Below are 16,225 nucleotides of genomic sequence, written 5' to 3' on the forward strand. Positions count from 1 at the left end.
ACTAAATATATGAAAAAATGTTCAACATCTCTAGTAATTAGAGAAATGCAAATTAAAACAACTCTAAGATTTCATCTTACTCCAATTAGAATGGTTATTATCAAGAACACAATAAAAGATGTTGGCATGGATGTGGGGAAAAGGTACACTTTTACATTGCTGGTGGAGTTGCAAATTGGTGCAGCCACTCTGAAAAGCAGTGTGGAGAATCCTCAGAAAACTTGGAATGGACACACCTTTTGACCCAGTTATCCCACTCCTGGTTTTATACCCAAAGGACTTAAAATCAGCATACTACAGTAACACAGCCACATCAATGTTTACAGTGGCTCAATTCACAATAGCTAGATTGTGGGACCAACCTAGATGCCCTTCAACAGATGAATGGATAAAGAAACTGTGGTATATATACACAATGGAATATTTTTCAGCCATAAAGAATAATAATATTATGGCATTTGCAAATAAATGGATGGAACTGTAGAATATCATGCTAAGATAAATAAGCCAATCCCAAAAAAACCAAAGGCCAAATGTTTTCCCTGATAAGTGGAGAATGATATATAATGGGGTGGGGAGGGTGGAGAGGGAGAGAAGAATGGGGGAACTTTAGATTATGTAGAAGGAAATGGAGGGAGGAGCGTATAAAAAATGATGGAATGAGACAGACATCATTACCCTATGTACATGTATGACACAAATGTTATGACTCTACATCGTGTACAACCATGGAGACAAAATGATGTATTCCATTTGTGTACAATGAATCAAAATGCCATCTGTAAAAAATTAAAAGATAAATAAAAAAATAAGGAAACAAGAATTTCTTAGCTTATTCACAGTAACTTTAGAGTGATTTCAGTAAGTGAACAAAACATTCTGACATTAAACAATGCCAAAAAGAAGAATGACACTCTAAGTTATAAGTGTTACGTCTTTGTATTACATTCCACTGACCCAGTTCCTTTTTTTTTTTTCAACAACAGTTAACCAGGACAAGTCTCAGTTGAACAATGCTATAAAAACTTTTGCAATGTCCAACTAAAGTTTAATTTGTCTAACTAAAGTGTGTTTACATGTGGACATTTTTCACATTGGAATTAATATCAATTTATTTTTCAAAATTCTTTATTAGAAATTTTTAATTAGAAACTGATTTAAGATATTAGATATGATCTACTAATATGCCAATGTAATAGCCAATTTAAAACGTCTTACTAGTCAAATATTTTCAACCAAAGAGAAATTTCATTTAGAATCAGCAGTTCTATCAGTTTCAAAATCTGTCATAGCATCATTAACAGCTATTGAAAAAATGAATTGTAAATTAGCCTAAGTGTGGAATACAACATTAAATAATTACATCAGAAGTTCATGTGCATACAACTTTTATTTAAAATTTACTCTGAGTTAAATTGTATGCAACTTCATTTGGCTAAAAGCACCTGTCTCTTCTATAACCTTGAACAAAAATAACATGCACAAATTGGGAGGCAGAAAAGCACAGCAACTAAAAGCACGAGCTCTGAAGTTAGACACACTCAGTTTAAACTGACAAAATAACTGGATTAAACAAATCTCTTAAACTCTCAGTACCTAAAACATAACAACTTTAGAGGGTGAGTACATTTTAAAAAGCTACCACACAGGAAATGTCCAGCAATGTCTGGCACAAGCATTCCATACTGGCCTAGATGTTGATGAGGAGGTCCTGCTGCTGCTGATGTTAAGTAGGATGAAGGTGATGCTGATTTCCAATGCTCCCTTTACAATCCAATAAATAAATGTGAAGTGATTCGGCTTTACTATATAACGCCAGGGGCGATGGTCTAGTCAAGGGTGTGGTCAAAGGTGCAGAATGACCCGGGACTCATGACACCCAAAAGAACATCAACTTTTATGTGAGGATGGAAAAAGGAAAGCTATAAATAGGCAGAGAAATGGCAATGTATGAAGCAGGCCAAAGAAACAGGAGAGAGAGGTTTTACTGAATGATAGAGGAGAAAGGGTTATTCTGTCAGATAAATGACAGTTAAGGTTTGGGCTAGGGATACAGCTCAATGGTAGAGCGCTTGACTAGCATGTGCAAGGTTCTAGTTACCAAAATTAACACACCACACACACACACACACACACACACATACATACATACAGATAAATGGCATGAATATTTTCATTAAAGATATATTTATATTTTATACTTTTATTATTTTATTTATTTTTGTTGTGCTGAGGATTGAACCCAGTGCCTTACATATGTGAGGCAAGCATTCATTCTTACCACTAAGCCACAACCCTAGTCCGTAAAGATTTAGAGACAAGGAAAAGTTTAGGTTTTTACTCTTTTGCCCTTGATGTACAAGGTTTGAGCACCATTAAAATTTGCAGTAATTACCAAAATAAATAGATTGTATGTCTTTCAGTGCCCAAACAACACTATATAACAGAAAAGACATACTAAGAATTAACGATAATTTTTGAAAATCACTTTTTACATGAAAATTCTTAGATGACTGATTGTCTTATCTACCCATTGTTTTCAATGCATTCTCTTATCTTCCTCTACCTCTGCATTTATGATAATAAAAGTGGCAAAGAGACACACACTGTTGGTTAGCAATAGGTTGCCATGTTTCTTTGAACAATACACAGCACAGAACACGTAGAGAAGACACTGTGGGTTACAGTTTTTTAAAAGAGAAAATTATAAAATGAAAAGCATCAGAACTTTTAAGACTTGTTATTTATAGCAAATAGTTTGACTTTGTTTACAACTGAAACAAGTATGTAAACTTGCAAATGCTTACATGTCTTTCTCAATAATTACAGTCTAGATTTTTTCTAATAAATTTTACTATGCACACTTAAGGTATTCAATATGGTATTATGAGATACAGAGAGACAGTAAAAAGGACAATTATAGTGAAGTAAATTAGCATATTCATCATTTCAGTTACTCTTGTTTTTGTGGCAAGAGCAGATAAAATCTACTCAGCATGAATCCCACATACAGTACAATTTGTGGTCCTTGTATTGTATGTTAGATTTCTAGAATTATCATTCCTACAAATCTGACACTTGGTTTACTCTTACCTACATCTCCCCAATTCCTACTCCCCCAACCCAACCTTGGTAAAACCATTTTAATCTCTATCTACACAGTTAATTTTTTAAAAGATTCCACATATATGTGAGATCACGCAATATTTTTTCTTTCTGTGTCTGTCTTATTTCACTTAGCACAATATCCTCCAGACTAATTCATGCTATGGCAAATGCCAAAACTGTGTTCTCTTCTGGGTTGAATAATATTCCATTGTGTGTGCACACCACTGTTTCTTTATGCTTCTGTCTGCTGACAGACACTTTGGTTGTTTCCATATCTTGGTTATTATTGTAACAAGGTTATTGTGCAAAATGTTGTAATGAACATGAGAAATGGCCCAGAAATGGGATTGCTGCGTCATTTTGTAATTCTATTTTTAATTTCTTGGGAAATTTCAATACTGCTTACCATGATAGCTGTACCAGACAACACTCCCACTAATAGTTTGTTATTTACTAAGCAATGTTACAAAAAACTTAAATAAAAGGAAACATATACAATATTCATGGAAAAAAACACAATATTATATAGAAGTCTTGAAATTTGCTCTATGAGTTAAAAGAAGATCAGTAAGAATCTCAAGAAATATTTTTGTGGAATTTTATTTTCCTGATTCTGAAATTATGTTAATGAAAAGTACAAAAATATCAAGATAATCTCGATGAAAAGCAGTAGGATTTTTCCTACCAGGTAGACTTAATATAAAGCAATTAAGATAGCATGAAACTGGTACAGAGACACACAGACCATTAGAATAGTACTTAAAGCACAGAAGTAAATTTTCATGCATATGCATAATGTTGAATGATGGTGGTAACATTGCAAAGCAGGGTTATTTTAAAAGGCCTTGTCAGTAAGTGCTGAAACAACTGGGTAGCCACAGAAAGGGAGGGTGAGGTGAAACTGGACTTGGCTCATACCAAACAAAAACACTCAGTTATGAGTACATTAAAGACAAATATAAAAGAAAAACTCAAGCTTTTAAAAGATACATAAAAGGTTATAAACCCGAGATAGGAATGAATGTCTTTAACAAAATAGAAAACACTAGTTTATACAAAAAAAAAATTACAATGAAGGTCAGAATATGGTAACCTTGAGGAATAAGAGAAGTTGTAGTGAGATGGGTAGGTATCATGTATGGTGGCAAAAGGAGACTTTAAGGGATGTATAATGTTTTAGCAATGTTCTATTTCTTGACCTGAATAATGGCTACAAGAATGTTGACTTTTTAAGCATTTCTTACTCAACATGTATTTTTATGCACACCTATAACATTATTCGAAATTCTCATAAGTAGCCAGGTGCGGTGGCACATGCCAATCCCAGGGGCTGGGGAGGCTAAGGCAGGAGGATCGTGGGTTCAAAGCCAGCCTCAGCAACTTAGTGAGGCCCTATAAAAATGGATGGGAATGTAGCTCAGTGGTTAAGCACCCCTGAGTTCGATCCCTAGTACCAAAAGAAAAAAAGAAAAGAAAGGAAGAAAGAAATTCTCATAAATACTAGCTTAATAAATGTGCTTTCCAATTAGAAGATTTTTCTACTATGCAAAATACCAAAATCAAATTAAAGCAGAAGATAATTGTCAGTAATCGGCTGTGTGACTTTAGATAGGTTACTTATTTTTCAGGGTTAAATTTTCCTAACACATGAAATAGTAAGTCTATTCCCCTCTGAATTCTTAAGATTCCATCAGATTTTAAAATTCTTGGATTCTCTTGATTTCCCATCAGTCAGTTGAACACTCAATAGGGCTTTGATTAAATCTCACATTATGCGTCCTTTGTTTTTTCAGCAAAATGGAAGAAAAACATATACACAGAGTTAAGTTGAAATACATGAAAATATATTTCACTGTTATTTAAAGAACAATAATTAGCCACATTATGAGCATAAATTAGTATGTTCTTCTCATTACAACTGAGTGCCAGGGATATAAGTAGATCTGATTGGTTAATAAAGTTTTAAAACTCAAATACATAATAATCATTTTTCCTAAGAGCTGAAAAGTTTTGAAATTGTGCTTTATATTTTACAGTTGTGAAATTTAATTAACACTATTGTCCCTTCAAGTGCAATTAACATGTTGAGATGTTTGATAATGCCTACACTTGTTCTAATGACTACATAAGAGTGAAATAGCGAAATCCAAAAGTGAATGGGATTTCTTAAATGAATCCATCGCAACACAGTTTGAACAACATGAAAGTTCCATGTAATAACCATCAAAGACAGATAATGTATTCTCCTCTGAAAGATGGCATAACTGTCAACTTTCCAGTATGAAAAATGCCAGATATGGAATTTGATAAATGAATTCATTTTTAGTGACTGCCATCTGATACACTGATAACCACAGCAAACAGTAAAAAGAATGTGGGAAAAGTATGTGAGATAAAAAATTCTTAATTAAATTACAGGAAATTCTTTTCTATTCAGTGGGGGAATTCTGATTTCAAATTAAAACTGAATTTTTATAAAGATTACCATTCATCTTTTCAAATTATTTAAATGGAAATTCCATTACATAGTCAATCAAAACAGTGGTATGTTTCATTTGTAGAAAGCACTAATTTTAAGTATCACGAAGATGATATATAATATTTAACAAGCTGTGATTTATTCTGTTTTTTACCTTCTGCTCAATGAATGCTTTCTTATAGTTTATACCAATAGCATCTTATTGAGATTCACACTTCTTAATCCATATAAAAACTTTATGTATATTTAATTTATTGGCAATATTTAAAACTTAATTCCATCTACATTAATTCTTTCTCTATTAGACAAGGTCAACATCCTAACACAGGGACACAAAACCACAAAATCTTTTAAACTAATAGCATGGCTTCTATCTTCAAAAACTCCCCAATTGCAGTATTCGATTTCAAGTCATCATCATCTCTAACCTGGATTCCTGAAAACATTTAACTAGATATTGCTTCTAACTCAGCCTTCTTATAAATCATTCTCAATGCACCAGCCAGATGATTAAATAAACAAATGAATCGTGCTATTACTTAGATTAGAATCCATAAATAGCTTGTAACAAAGTAAAATCCTTACAATAGCCTACAAATCATCTATTTTATCAAAACCACACTCTTCTCACCCCCTTACTACCTACCAGTCAGACTAAGGGTGGTGGTCTACAAGTTTCTTTATCCTACTCTTTGCCTGGATAACTACTACTTATCCAGTTCTCAAATGCTAGTGAGGTCTTCCTGAATCCAACCTGAATAAAATCTGCATTTTAAAGCACCCCTTATTCTGTTTGCATGAAACCAGATTAGAGATAATGATAATAACTTGAAATTAAATACTGTAACTGGGGCTAGAATTATTTAAGATAGAAGCCATGCTAATTAGAATGTTGACCTTGTCTAAAAGAGAAATAATCAATGTAGATGGAATTAAGTTCTATATCATTGAAATTACCTACTAATCTCAGTGGTTATTTATTGTACTTAGTTTTGTGTTCTAGTGTCTAGAACACTGCCCCAAAATAGTAGTTGCTACTCGATAAATATGAGTCACACTAATGAACACTGATCACAGTCACACATAACAACTATAGTTATGAATTACCCATGCCAAATCCAGCCACAAATACCTAAATTTAGGACTTTTGGTGACTTTTTGGGGGAAGGAGTTGTAGGGACGAAGAATGGAGAGAGGGACCGTTTAAAGAGTTTAGGGATTTGTGTCTGAATTAAAACTTTAAAAACTGATAAACTACTATAAATAATTAGCAAATTTTGCATAGAAAACTGAAAATTGGGAGGCAACATGAAAAAAAATCGGTGTGTCCAGAAGCAGTCTTAAAGGTGGTTGCTCTTCAGAACATCTGTCATCATATCATCTGATCATTTTATAACACTAGGGCAACAACAGCATTGAAGTGGGTGATATCAAAGAAAACTTTCTTGAAGCATTTATTTTCAATTCAAAATGGAATTTTATCTGGTGTTTGTCATAAATCTACATTTTCTTCTCTTCCAGATGACTATGATTGCAAAGCAAAGCTTACTTTGACATCTGATAGCAGGACAATGGTATGCTACCACCCTTCTGTGGATGTCCCATGTGAACACACACAACCTATCCCTAAACCAGATCCTGTGCACAGTAATGAAGAAGCACATGATCAAGTGCTAAAAACCAGATTAGAAGAAAAAGATAAACACCCTGAGCAAGGACCCATGATAGAAAAACTTAGCAAAATGTTATTTACTACTAAGCATCATTGGTATCCTCATGGACAGTATCACAGACGTCATAAGAATCTGAATCCTCCAAAAGACAGATGATACTGAGATTCTTGGGAGAATCAAAGAAAAATGCTATCCAGTATCTCATTTGCCATTTAAGAATATGCAATCTGGTATATTCACTATTATGCTATATAGTAAAATGATAATAATGTCTTTTCATATGTTAGAATATATATTTATTTTTTCTTTTTTTAACTATTTTTTTTTATTTTTTACAGACTGCATTTTGATTCACTGTACACAAGATGGGTACATCATTTCATTTCTATGGTTGTACACAATGTAGATTTATACCATTTGTGTAATCATACATGTACACAGGGTAATGATATCTGTCTCATTCCACCATTTTTCATATACTCCCTCCCTCTAATTTCCTTCTACATAATCTAAAGTTCCTCCATTCTTCTCTCACTCCCCACTCCCCACCCCCATTATATATCATAATCCACTTATCAGGGAAAACATTTGGCCTTTGGTTTTTTGGAATTGGCTTACTTCACACAGCATGATATTCTCCAATTCCATCATTTGCAAATGCCATAATATTATTCTTCTTTATGGCTGAATGATATTCCATTGTGTATGTATACCACAGTTTCTTTATCCATTTTAAAAAAAAAAGGAAAACTGAAAATTGGAAAACAGTAATAGTCGTAATTTGTATCTTTTGAGAGACTTGATTAAGTTTATAAAGCAGGATAGCACACTGATTGCACCAAATTCCTTCAAGAATTAGAAATTTGGACATTCACTCTATTAAATAAAAAAATACATTCCTATTTAAACTGAGGAATCTATTAAAAGTGCTTAGAATTTATGATCCAAATGATTAAACTGTGTTTAATTATAAAATATGCCATGCTTATCTAATTCTTTCTTAGAAGTATTTTAAAAATTACTTTCTCTTACTCTATGAATTCTAATTTTTTATAATGCAAAACACATATCCAAAGATTTTCTTCAATTTCTTTTCATATCCAGGAAAAGTTCAACCAAAGCAAAACTTAGCATGTTATTATCTATGTTGAGAATATAGGTAAGTTGTCTTTTCTAAAAATTATGCTTCAATTTAAAGTGATATTTTTAGAGTACACATCAGGAGAAAAATTTCTTAAGGGAATAAACATAGAATATTTTATATGTATTGTCCTAAGAAAAGTAGATGACACAAAACCTTTTCCTATAACCATTATATTTGTCTAATCACACACACACACACACACACACACACACACACACAGTGTATGAGATACCAAAGTTTTCTAAATTATCAAATAGGCATAGACTTGATATGATGGAACACCAGAATTTCATGATCACATATATATTATTCATAGATTTCAAAGACATTTCACATTCTATATAAAGTATTACTATTATTATTAACATATTATACAATTTAATGAGTTTCACTGTGGCATTTCCATACATATATTGAGCTTTGATTATGTCTCCCTTCCCTTCTCCTATCATTCAATTCCTCTCTTCTACTTCTCTCTTTCACCCTCTTTATAGACCCTAACAGTTCTTTTTCTATTAGATCTTTTTTTATTTGTTGTCTTTTAGTTTCCATGTCTGAGAAAACATGCAATATTTGTCTTTGGTGTCTAGCTTATTTTACTGAACATGTTTTCCAGTTCCACCTTTTCCTGCAAATGGCAGGATTTCATTCTTCTGTATAGCTGAATAGTACTCGATTTGTATATATACCATATTTTATTTATCCATTCATCTGTGGATGGGCACCTAGGCTGTTTCTAAATCTTGGCTATTGCTGCAAAGAACCTGGGTATGCAAGCATGTCTTTTGTATGCTGACTTCATTAACTTCAGATATACTCAGAAGTGGCATTTGGCACCACTATAAAGAGTCAGTTGACTGAAGATGTTTGGATTTATTTCTGGGTCTCTGATTCTACTTTTGTTCCACTGTTCTACACATCTCTTTTTATGCCAATGCCATACAAATATAGCTGGATCATATGGTGTTCTAGTTTTAATTTTTTTTTTAGGAACCTCCACAGTGTTTTCCATAGTCCTTGTAGTAATTTGCATTTCTACCAACAGTACGTAAGAGTTCCTTTTTCTCCACACTTTCGCTGCCTTTCTTCATTTATTTATTTTTAATAGCTACTCTAACTGGGATAAGATGGTATCTCAAGGTAGTTGGGTTTTTTTGTTGTTGTTGTTGTTGTTGTTGTTGTTGTTGTAGATAGACATAATACCTTTATTTTATCTATCTATCTATTTATTTTTATGTGGTGCTAGGATTGAACCCATTGACATGTGCTAGGCAAATGCTCTACCACCAAGTTACAACTCCAGCCCTTGAGGTAGTTTTAATTTGCATTTCCCTGCTAGTAGTTTTGATTTGCATTTCCCTGCTAAGATATGAAGCTTTTTTTCATATATTTATTGGTCATCTGAAATTCCTGTTTTGTGAAGCATCTATTTGGGTTATTTGCCCATTTATTGATTGGATCATTGGTAGGCTGTTGTTAAGTTTTATGGGTTATTTATTTTGGGATATTATTTTTCTGTCAAAAGAATAGTTGGCTAAGATTTTTTCTCATTGTGTAGGCTATCTCTTCACTCTGCTGAGCAGACGCTTTTAATTTGATTCATTTAATCCCATTTGTCAATTCTTTCTTCTGTTTCCTGGGCTATTGGAATCTTATCCAGGAAATTACAGTCTGTGCCATATCTTAAATCATTTCCCCCATATTTTCTTCTAGTAGTTCCAAAGCTTTGTGTCTTCTATTAAGGTCTTTGACTCATTTTCAGTTGGCTTTTGTACAGGGTGAGAGATGGGAGTTTAGTTTCAGTCTTCTATAGATGAATGTCCAGTTTTCCCAGAACTGTTTGTTGAAGAGGCTCTCCAACATATTTTTAACATCTTTGATAGTCAGTTGGTTGAAGATGCATGGATTTTTCTTGATCTTCTGTTCCACTGATCTACAGGTCTCTTTTAGTGTCAATACCATAACTGCTTTTGTTACTATGGTTCTGTAGCATGTTTTGAAATCAGGTACTGTGATGCTTTCAGCATTTTTTTTTTTTTTTTTTTTTTTTTTGGTTTTTGTTTTCTTGTTTTTGTTTTTGTTTTATTTTGCTCAATATTGTTTGGGATCTTTGTGTTTCCATAAGAGTTTTAGGATTGTTATTTCTAGGTCTGTGAAGAATGCCATTGATAATAGGAACTGCAATGACTCTGTAGATTGTTTTCAGTAATATGGTAATTTTTAATGATATTAATTTACCCAACCCATGAATATGGGAGGTTTTTCCCCCTTCTAACATCTTCAGTTTATTCAGTGTCTTATAATTTTCACTGTAGAGTGCTTTCACATCCTTAGTCAGGTTTATTGATTTTTTGTGAGTGTGGTTATTGTACATGGAATTGCTTTCCTAATTTCTTTCTCAGCAAGTTCATCATCGGTATCTAGAAGACTTCTGATTTTTGTATATTGATTTTTGTATTCTGCAATTTTACTTAATTTATCAGTTCTAAAATTCTTTTGGTAAGTCTTTAGGATTTCATGTAACTTGACTTCCTTCTTTTCTATTTATATCCTTTTTATTAATTTCTCTTGCCTAATTACTCTGGCTAGAATTTATACTACTATATTGAAGAATAGTACAAGTGAACACCCTTGTCTTGTTCCTGATCTCAGAGAAAACACTTCCAGTTTTTCCCCATTGAGTATGAGGCTGGCTGGAAGTGTGTCTTAGTTGAGATATGATACTTCTATATATAATTTGTTCTTGGCTTTTATCATGAGGGCTAGTGAATTTTATCAAAGACTTTTTTTCTATATCTATTTGAGATAATTATGTGATTTTAACCTTCTTTCTATTTATGTACTATATTATGCTTACTGATTTGCATATATTGAGTCAACTTTACTAAATATTTAACTATAAATATCTTATTTTAATAACCACAGTATTTAAATTTTTGTTCCTTTAAAATTAAAATGTTGGGAGTGCAGCTGTAACTCAGGAGTATAGCACTTGCCTAGCATGTGTAAGGCAATGGGTTTGATCCTCAGCACCACATAAAAATAAACAAAATAAAGGTATTGTGAAAAAAATTCTTAAAAAATTAAAATGTTGATTATCTTTTATCCAAATTTCATATAATAACATTTACATTTTGTTATTGATGATAAAAAATTATTAAAAAGGAAGTGTCTTGCTGACAAAGGATATTCACTGCACAACTTTAAAATAAACTTTTACTAAAGATGAATGGCTTGGAATTATTTAATAATATTGTGTATAAGTGAATAATTAAGCATATTATATCCATAAAAAAAATACTAACCCAAATTTAACTAACAAAATACTAACGAAAGATAAAGATGCTTATTGGAAAATCTGAAAAGAGAGTAAATATTGGACCTCATGATTTTCAAAAATAAATATCCTTGGTATTAAACCTGACAAAATGGCTTAATAGGATGGATTATAACTCAAGGTCACCACACTCCTTAGCAAACTATTGGAAAATTTTGCATTTGTGCTTTTATTTCCTGTAATTATCACTCTTTTCTACAATCTTCATTGTTTTTTCTAAACATAAGCAATTTTTTTCTCAACATAAAGAAGCATGTTGGCTGCCTCTGTGTGACTGCAGTAAGTTGATCCTACACTTCTTAAACATGGAATATTTAGTTAAAAGTGAGGTTAGGGAGAAAGCGGGGCAGGATCACTTTGACCAAGAAAATTATCCAGGAATTATGGAAGCTCCAAGAGACTATTCATGGAAACTCTCCTCTGAAATTTGAATCCACAGGTAATTATTGATCACCCTGCCTGTGATGAAAGTAAAAAATAAATGAAAATCTTAACTGTTAATTATAAAAGACTTACAAGACTTAGAAAAGTACAGCATAAATGTTAAAAAGTCATCTAGAGATAATGAATATTAACTGTATAAAATTTATACTTCTAACACTTTAATTTTTAAAATATAGTTATTTTTAACATCTACAGAAAACAATAGGTAATATTTGAGTTATGAAGTGTAAGACTAAAACTGACACCCCTAGAAACTCTAATAACTAATTTAAAAAATAGACCAAAATGATTGACACTTTCAGGATGCTTCATCCTAAATTCTCCACATGCTGAGAGAGAAAGAAGAGGAGGGAGAAGATAACCACTACTCTACATTTTTTATAATTCTCTTTTAGGTATCATACATAAAACATCATTAAATTTTGCCTATTTTTAAACTTTATGTTTAAAAAAGTAGGTATTCTTCTGTGTCTTCTCTTTTTAGCAGTATTCTATAATAGGGATTCATCTGTATTGATTCTTATAGCTACAGTACATATATTTTCATTTCTGTCTTCCTAGTTACTGAAACATTTGGGATATTTAAAGTTACTTGTTATTAAAAGAAAAGTAATAAAAATTCATATATCTTGGTCTAGGAGTGCAGGAATTTCACCAAAGCACATGCCTCGGAGTAGAACTGGTAAGTACTGGGTTATAAAAATCTGCAATTTCATGAAATACTGGCTAATGGTGTTCCAAAATAGTAACACTTTATATGCCTTTTGGTAGTGAAAAAGAGTTCCATTTGCTCCATAACATCTCCTGTATTTGGTATTATTAGACTTTTAAAAATTGTTTGCCATTTTAGTGGGAATAAAGTGATCTCTGTGAATATTTTGTATATTTTTTCTTTTTTTCTACAGTATTTGTCAGTTTATGAAACTCCTGCATAGCCTTTACTTTCATTCCAATGAAACCAAGGAGAGATTTTTTTATTGTCTATTTTTTAACATAGAAATGGGATACATGCATTTTTTTCATTAAAACTCTTTTGTAATTTAGGAGACCTCAACAGTACTCTCTATCCTGTCACTAACTAGGTGAGTGAACTTCCTATTTGTCTGTGTGTGTGTTAATAAATTTTTTTAATGAAGTATAATTGGTGTGTATGTTATGTATATAAATATATATAATGCAAAGTCTTGATATGTATAGGACTTAATATATTTTTACAAAGTGAGTTTTTTATTTTGGCCATATGGTGGTTTATTTCTACTTTCCTATTAACAAACACTGTCATGAACCTTGTCATATGCTCATTGACCATTGTGAAGGGGTGGTGATAAACACTGATTCAAATTTTTTGCCCATTTTTGCAATATCAGGTTTTCTACCTTCTTACTAATTAATTTGTAGGATCCCTTATGTATTAGATTATCTTTTCACTGTGAATTAGAATTTCACTCTAATGTCTTTTGAAGTTAATTTTAATGAAATGAATTTATAAATCTTTTGTTTTGTAGTTATTGCTTTTTATATTGTATTTAAGGAACCTCACATATTTAAGTCACCTAAAGTAATGAGTGATAACAGTGACTGGCAGACACAGTACTGAATATTTGTCTTCTCCTACCAGCCAGAATAGAAAATCTCATGATTCACAGGGTATTAAATTAGGTATACAGAAGGGCTTTATTCTCTTTTATAATAGAGAATAAATAGCCCTAGAGTGAGCACTGGAAAAGTGTTTGTGCAACTGGAGTTGCTTATTTCCTCTTATACATCTGTTTATCATCATGAACATATACCTGTATAGCCTACAGAAGGATGAGAAGCAAGTGGTACAGAATTTAATCACATCAGTGACCTAGTCAGCCTTTACTAGTTATAAGACTAAATCCAGTCAAGATCAACAGACTTCACCTAGAAAATACCCCACAGACCCACACCCATTTATGTGCACAATAAATTACTGCTGTATGCTACTAAGATTTTGTGTATACACAGCATTATTGTGGCAATAAAAATATATAAACATTCATATGACACAAAAGATTTTGGCCTTAGAGAGACTGCAAAACCTTGGGATGTTTCCAAATGAGATATTTCCTGCCATTTAAAGAGAGAAGACATAAAGATAAAGTACTAAGGGTTTCAAAAAAGAAAACTGAAGTCAGATAAGCTACATAATTTCAAAAACAGATTTCCCTATACAGGTTACTGATTTCAACAGAGACCTGTAGAATTAATAGCACTAAGACTGTTGGAGTTGGTGAGAACAGTTTCTCTGGAAAATATGTGATTGTCTTCCCACTGTCTGTTTTTTAAAACTGTGTATGTTAGAGGATCCTCAACTATTTCAAAAAACTCAACATTTCAAAAATGCCCAAAAATAAAATAATACAATGAACCACATTTGTATACAATATGCAGACTCCACAATTATCAACATTTTTCCAGTTGTTTCGTCTATCCCCACTTTTTCTCCTCCTCCCTTTTTTCTTTTTAATGCTAAACCAAAAGACAAATTTTGTGCTATTTTATTCCTAAAAGTTTCCATGTATAAATATAAGTGATTAGGAATTAAAATCATTACCATACCTTTATTATACCTAACAGAATTACTAATTATACCTTCATATCATCAAATAACCAATCTTTAGTCACATTTCCAAATTGTCTCAAAAATGTTTACAATTGATTTTTTCAAATTATGATACAAAGTCCACACATTTAAGGTCCAATTCCTTCTTTTAAATAAGACTATTTCAAAGATAGTATGCTAATATTTCAAATCCATTGCAGCTTATTATGAGACACACAATATCTCATCATTCCGCCATTAGTGATGGGAACTAGAAATTCATCACTAATTTAAGTGTCAACATTCTGATTTCTCCATAAGAGAGTTTCTACTTGTCTACTCATTCAGCAACCATTGATAATCACTACCTAGAACCACTATTTCAGTGAAGAGTTGCAAGACTGCAATTTTTCTAAGTCTAGATTTCCTCATTATTTATTAGTTAAAATTTGTATATAAAAAAGTCTTTTCTACTAACTATTTAGTAACCCTGAAATACAATGTCCATAAGAAAGGAAGGATAAAGGGAAAGAATAGAGTACTTATAGATTTTCAGAATGAGATGAAAATCTAATGCATGTCAGTGAAAACCAATATTTGATTTATCATTTATATTTTTAGTATCATGAATTCATGGCATGTTTTGCAGGTTTCAGACAATAAACATTTTTAAATGCTGTGATTAGTATTTTAGATACTTAGATTCTCCCATCTCCTGGGTCAATTTAATTGGCTCCTATATCTTTTTAATATAATGTCATTAGTTTTGATGCTACCTTTGTTCTTGGTACCAATATTTGAGTTCATTTTTTTCTTCTGGATATAATTATTTGTTCATGTAAAATATTTATACAGTTCCAGTCTGTATGTATAACAAGACATGCTTACAGAAATTTTGCTTCAATGTCTGCCCCTCTACCTATTCTTTTCCTCACTCCTAAATAACCATTTTGGATTTATTATTCTACAGCTTTATATGAAAATATAAACAGTGCATGATATATAGATATATTTTATATTAACATGTTATACTAGCTATGTTACTATGTAATATGTTATAAAAGTTTATTGTTTATAATATATATCAATTTTAATATAAAACCTTAAATGAATATAACACATATAAATTCACTTTCCTTTTTTACAACAAAAGTAGCATATTATAAACACAGTTTAGCACCTTGCACTTTCCCCTTTATTCTTAAGAATATCTACATATTATCCTTTTTTATGTTCCTTTTTTACAATCAAATACAAACTGATCATGTGGCTATACTATAGTTTATGCAACCAGTCCATTTTTGATACTTAAATTGTTTGTCTAGTCATTTGATACTTAAAAAGACAAAAACACAATAAATAGCATTGCATTAATCTTTGGACTGGAATCATAGCAATCACTGCATCAAAGGAGTATTTGCTAAATACCATCAAATTACCCTTGACGGCATTATAACATTCTGTATTCCTTCAA

The 16,225-nt window shown here is 31.8% G+C and overlaps 2 protein-coding genes across 2 annotated transcripts in view; one reads left to right on the forward strand and one right to left on the reverse strand.

The window, feature by feature from the left end:
• DTWD2 (DTW domain containing 2) overlaps positions 1–16,225 on the reverse strand; it is a 163,070-nt gene that overhangs the window by 31,191 nt on the left and 115,654 nt on the right. The gene's annotated exons all lie outside the window — the stretch shown is intronic.
• Positions 3,768–7,858, forward strand: LOC306663426 (large ribosomal subunit protein mL42-like; the record flags this gene model as incomplete). The annotated part of the gene is made up of 2 exons (XM_079143782.1): positions 3,768–3,796; positions 6,990–7,858. The coding sequence occupies 2 exons, from the start codon at positions 3,768–3,770 to the stop codon at positions 7,414–7,416; spliced, it is 456 nt and encodes a 151-aa protein (XP_078999908.1). The 3' UTR covers positions 7,417–7,858.

This window comes from Sciurus vulgaris, assembly GCF_902686455.1.
Source record: "Sciurus vulgaris genome assembly, chromosome: 6".
NCBI lineage: Eukaryota > Metazoa > Chordata > Mammalia > Rodentia > Sciuridae > Sciurus > Sciurus vulgaris.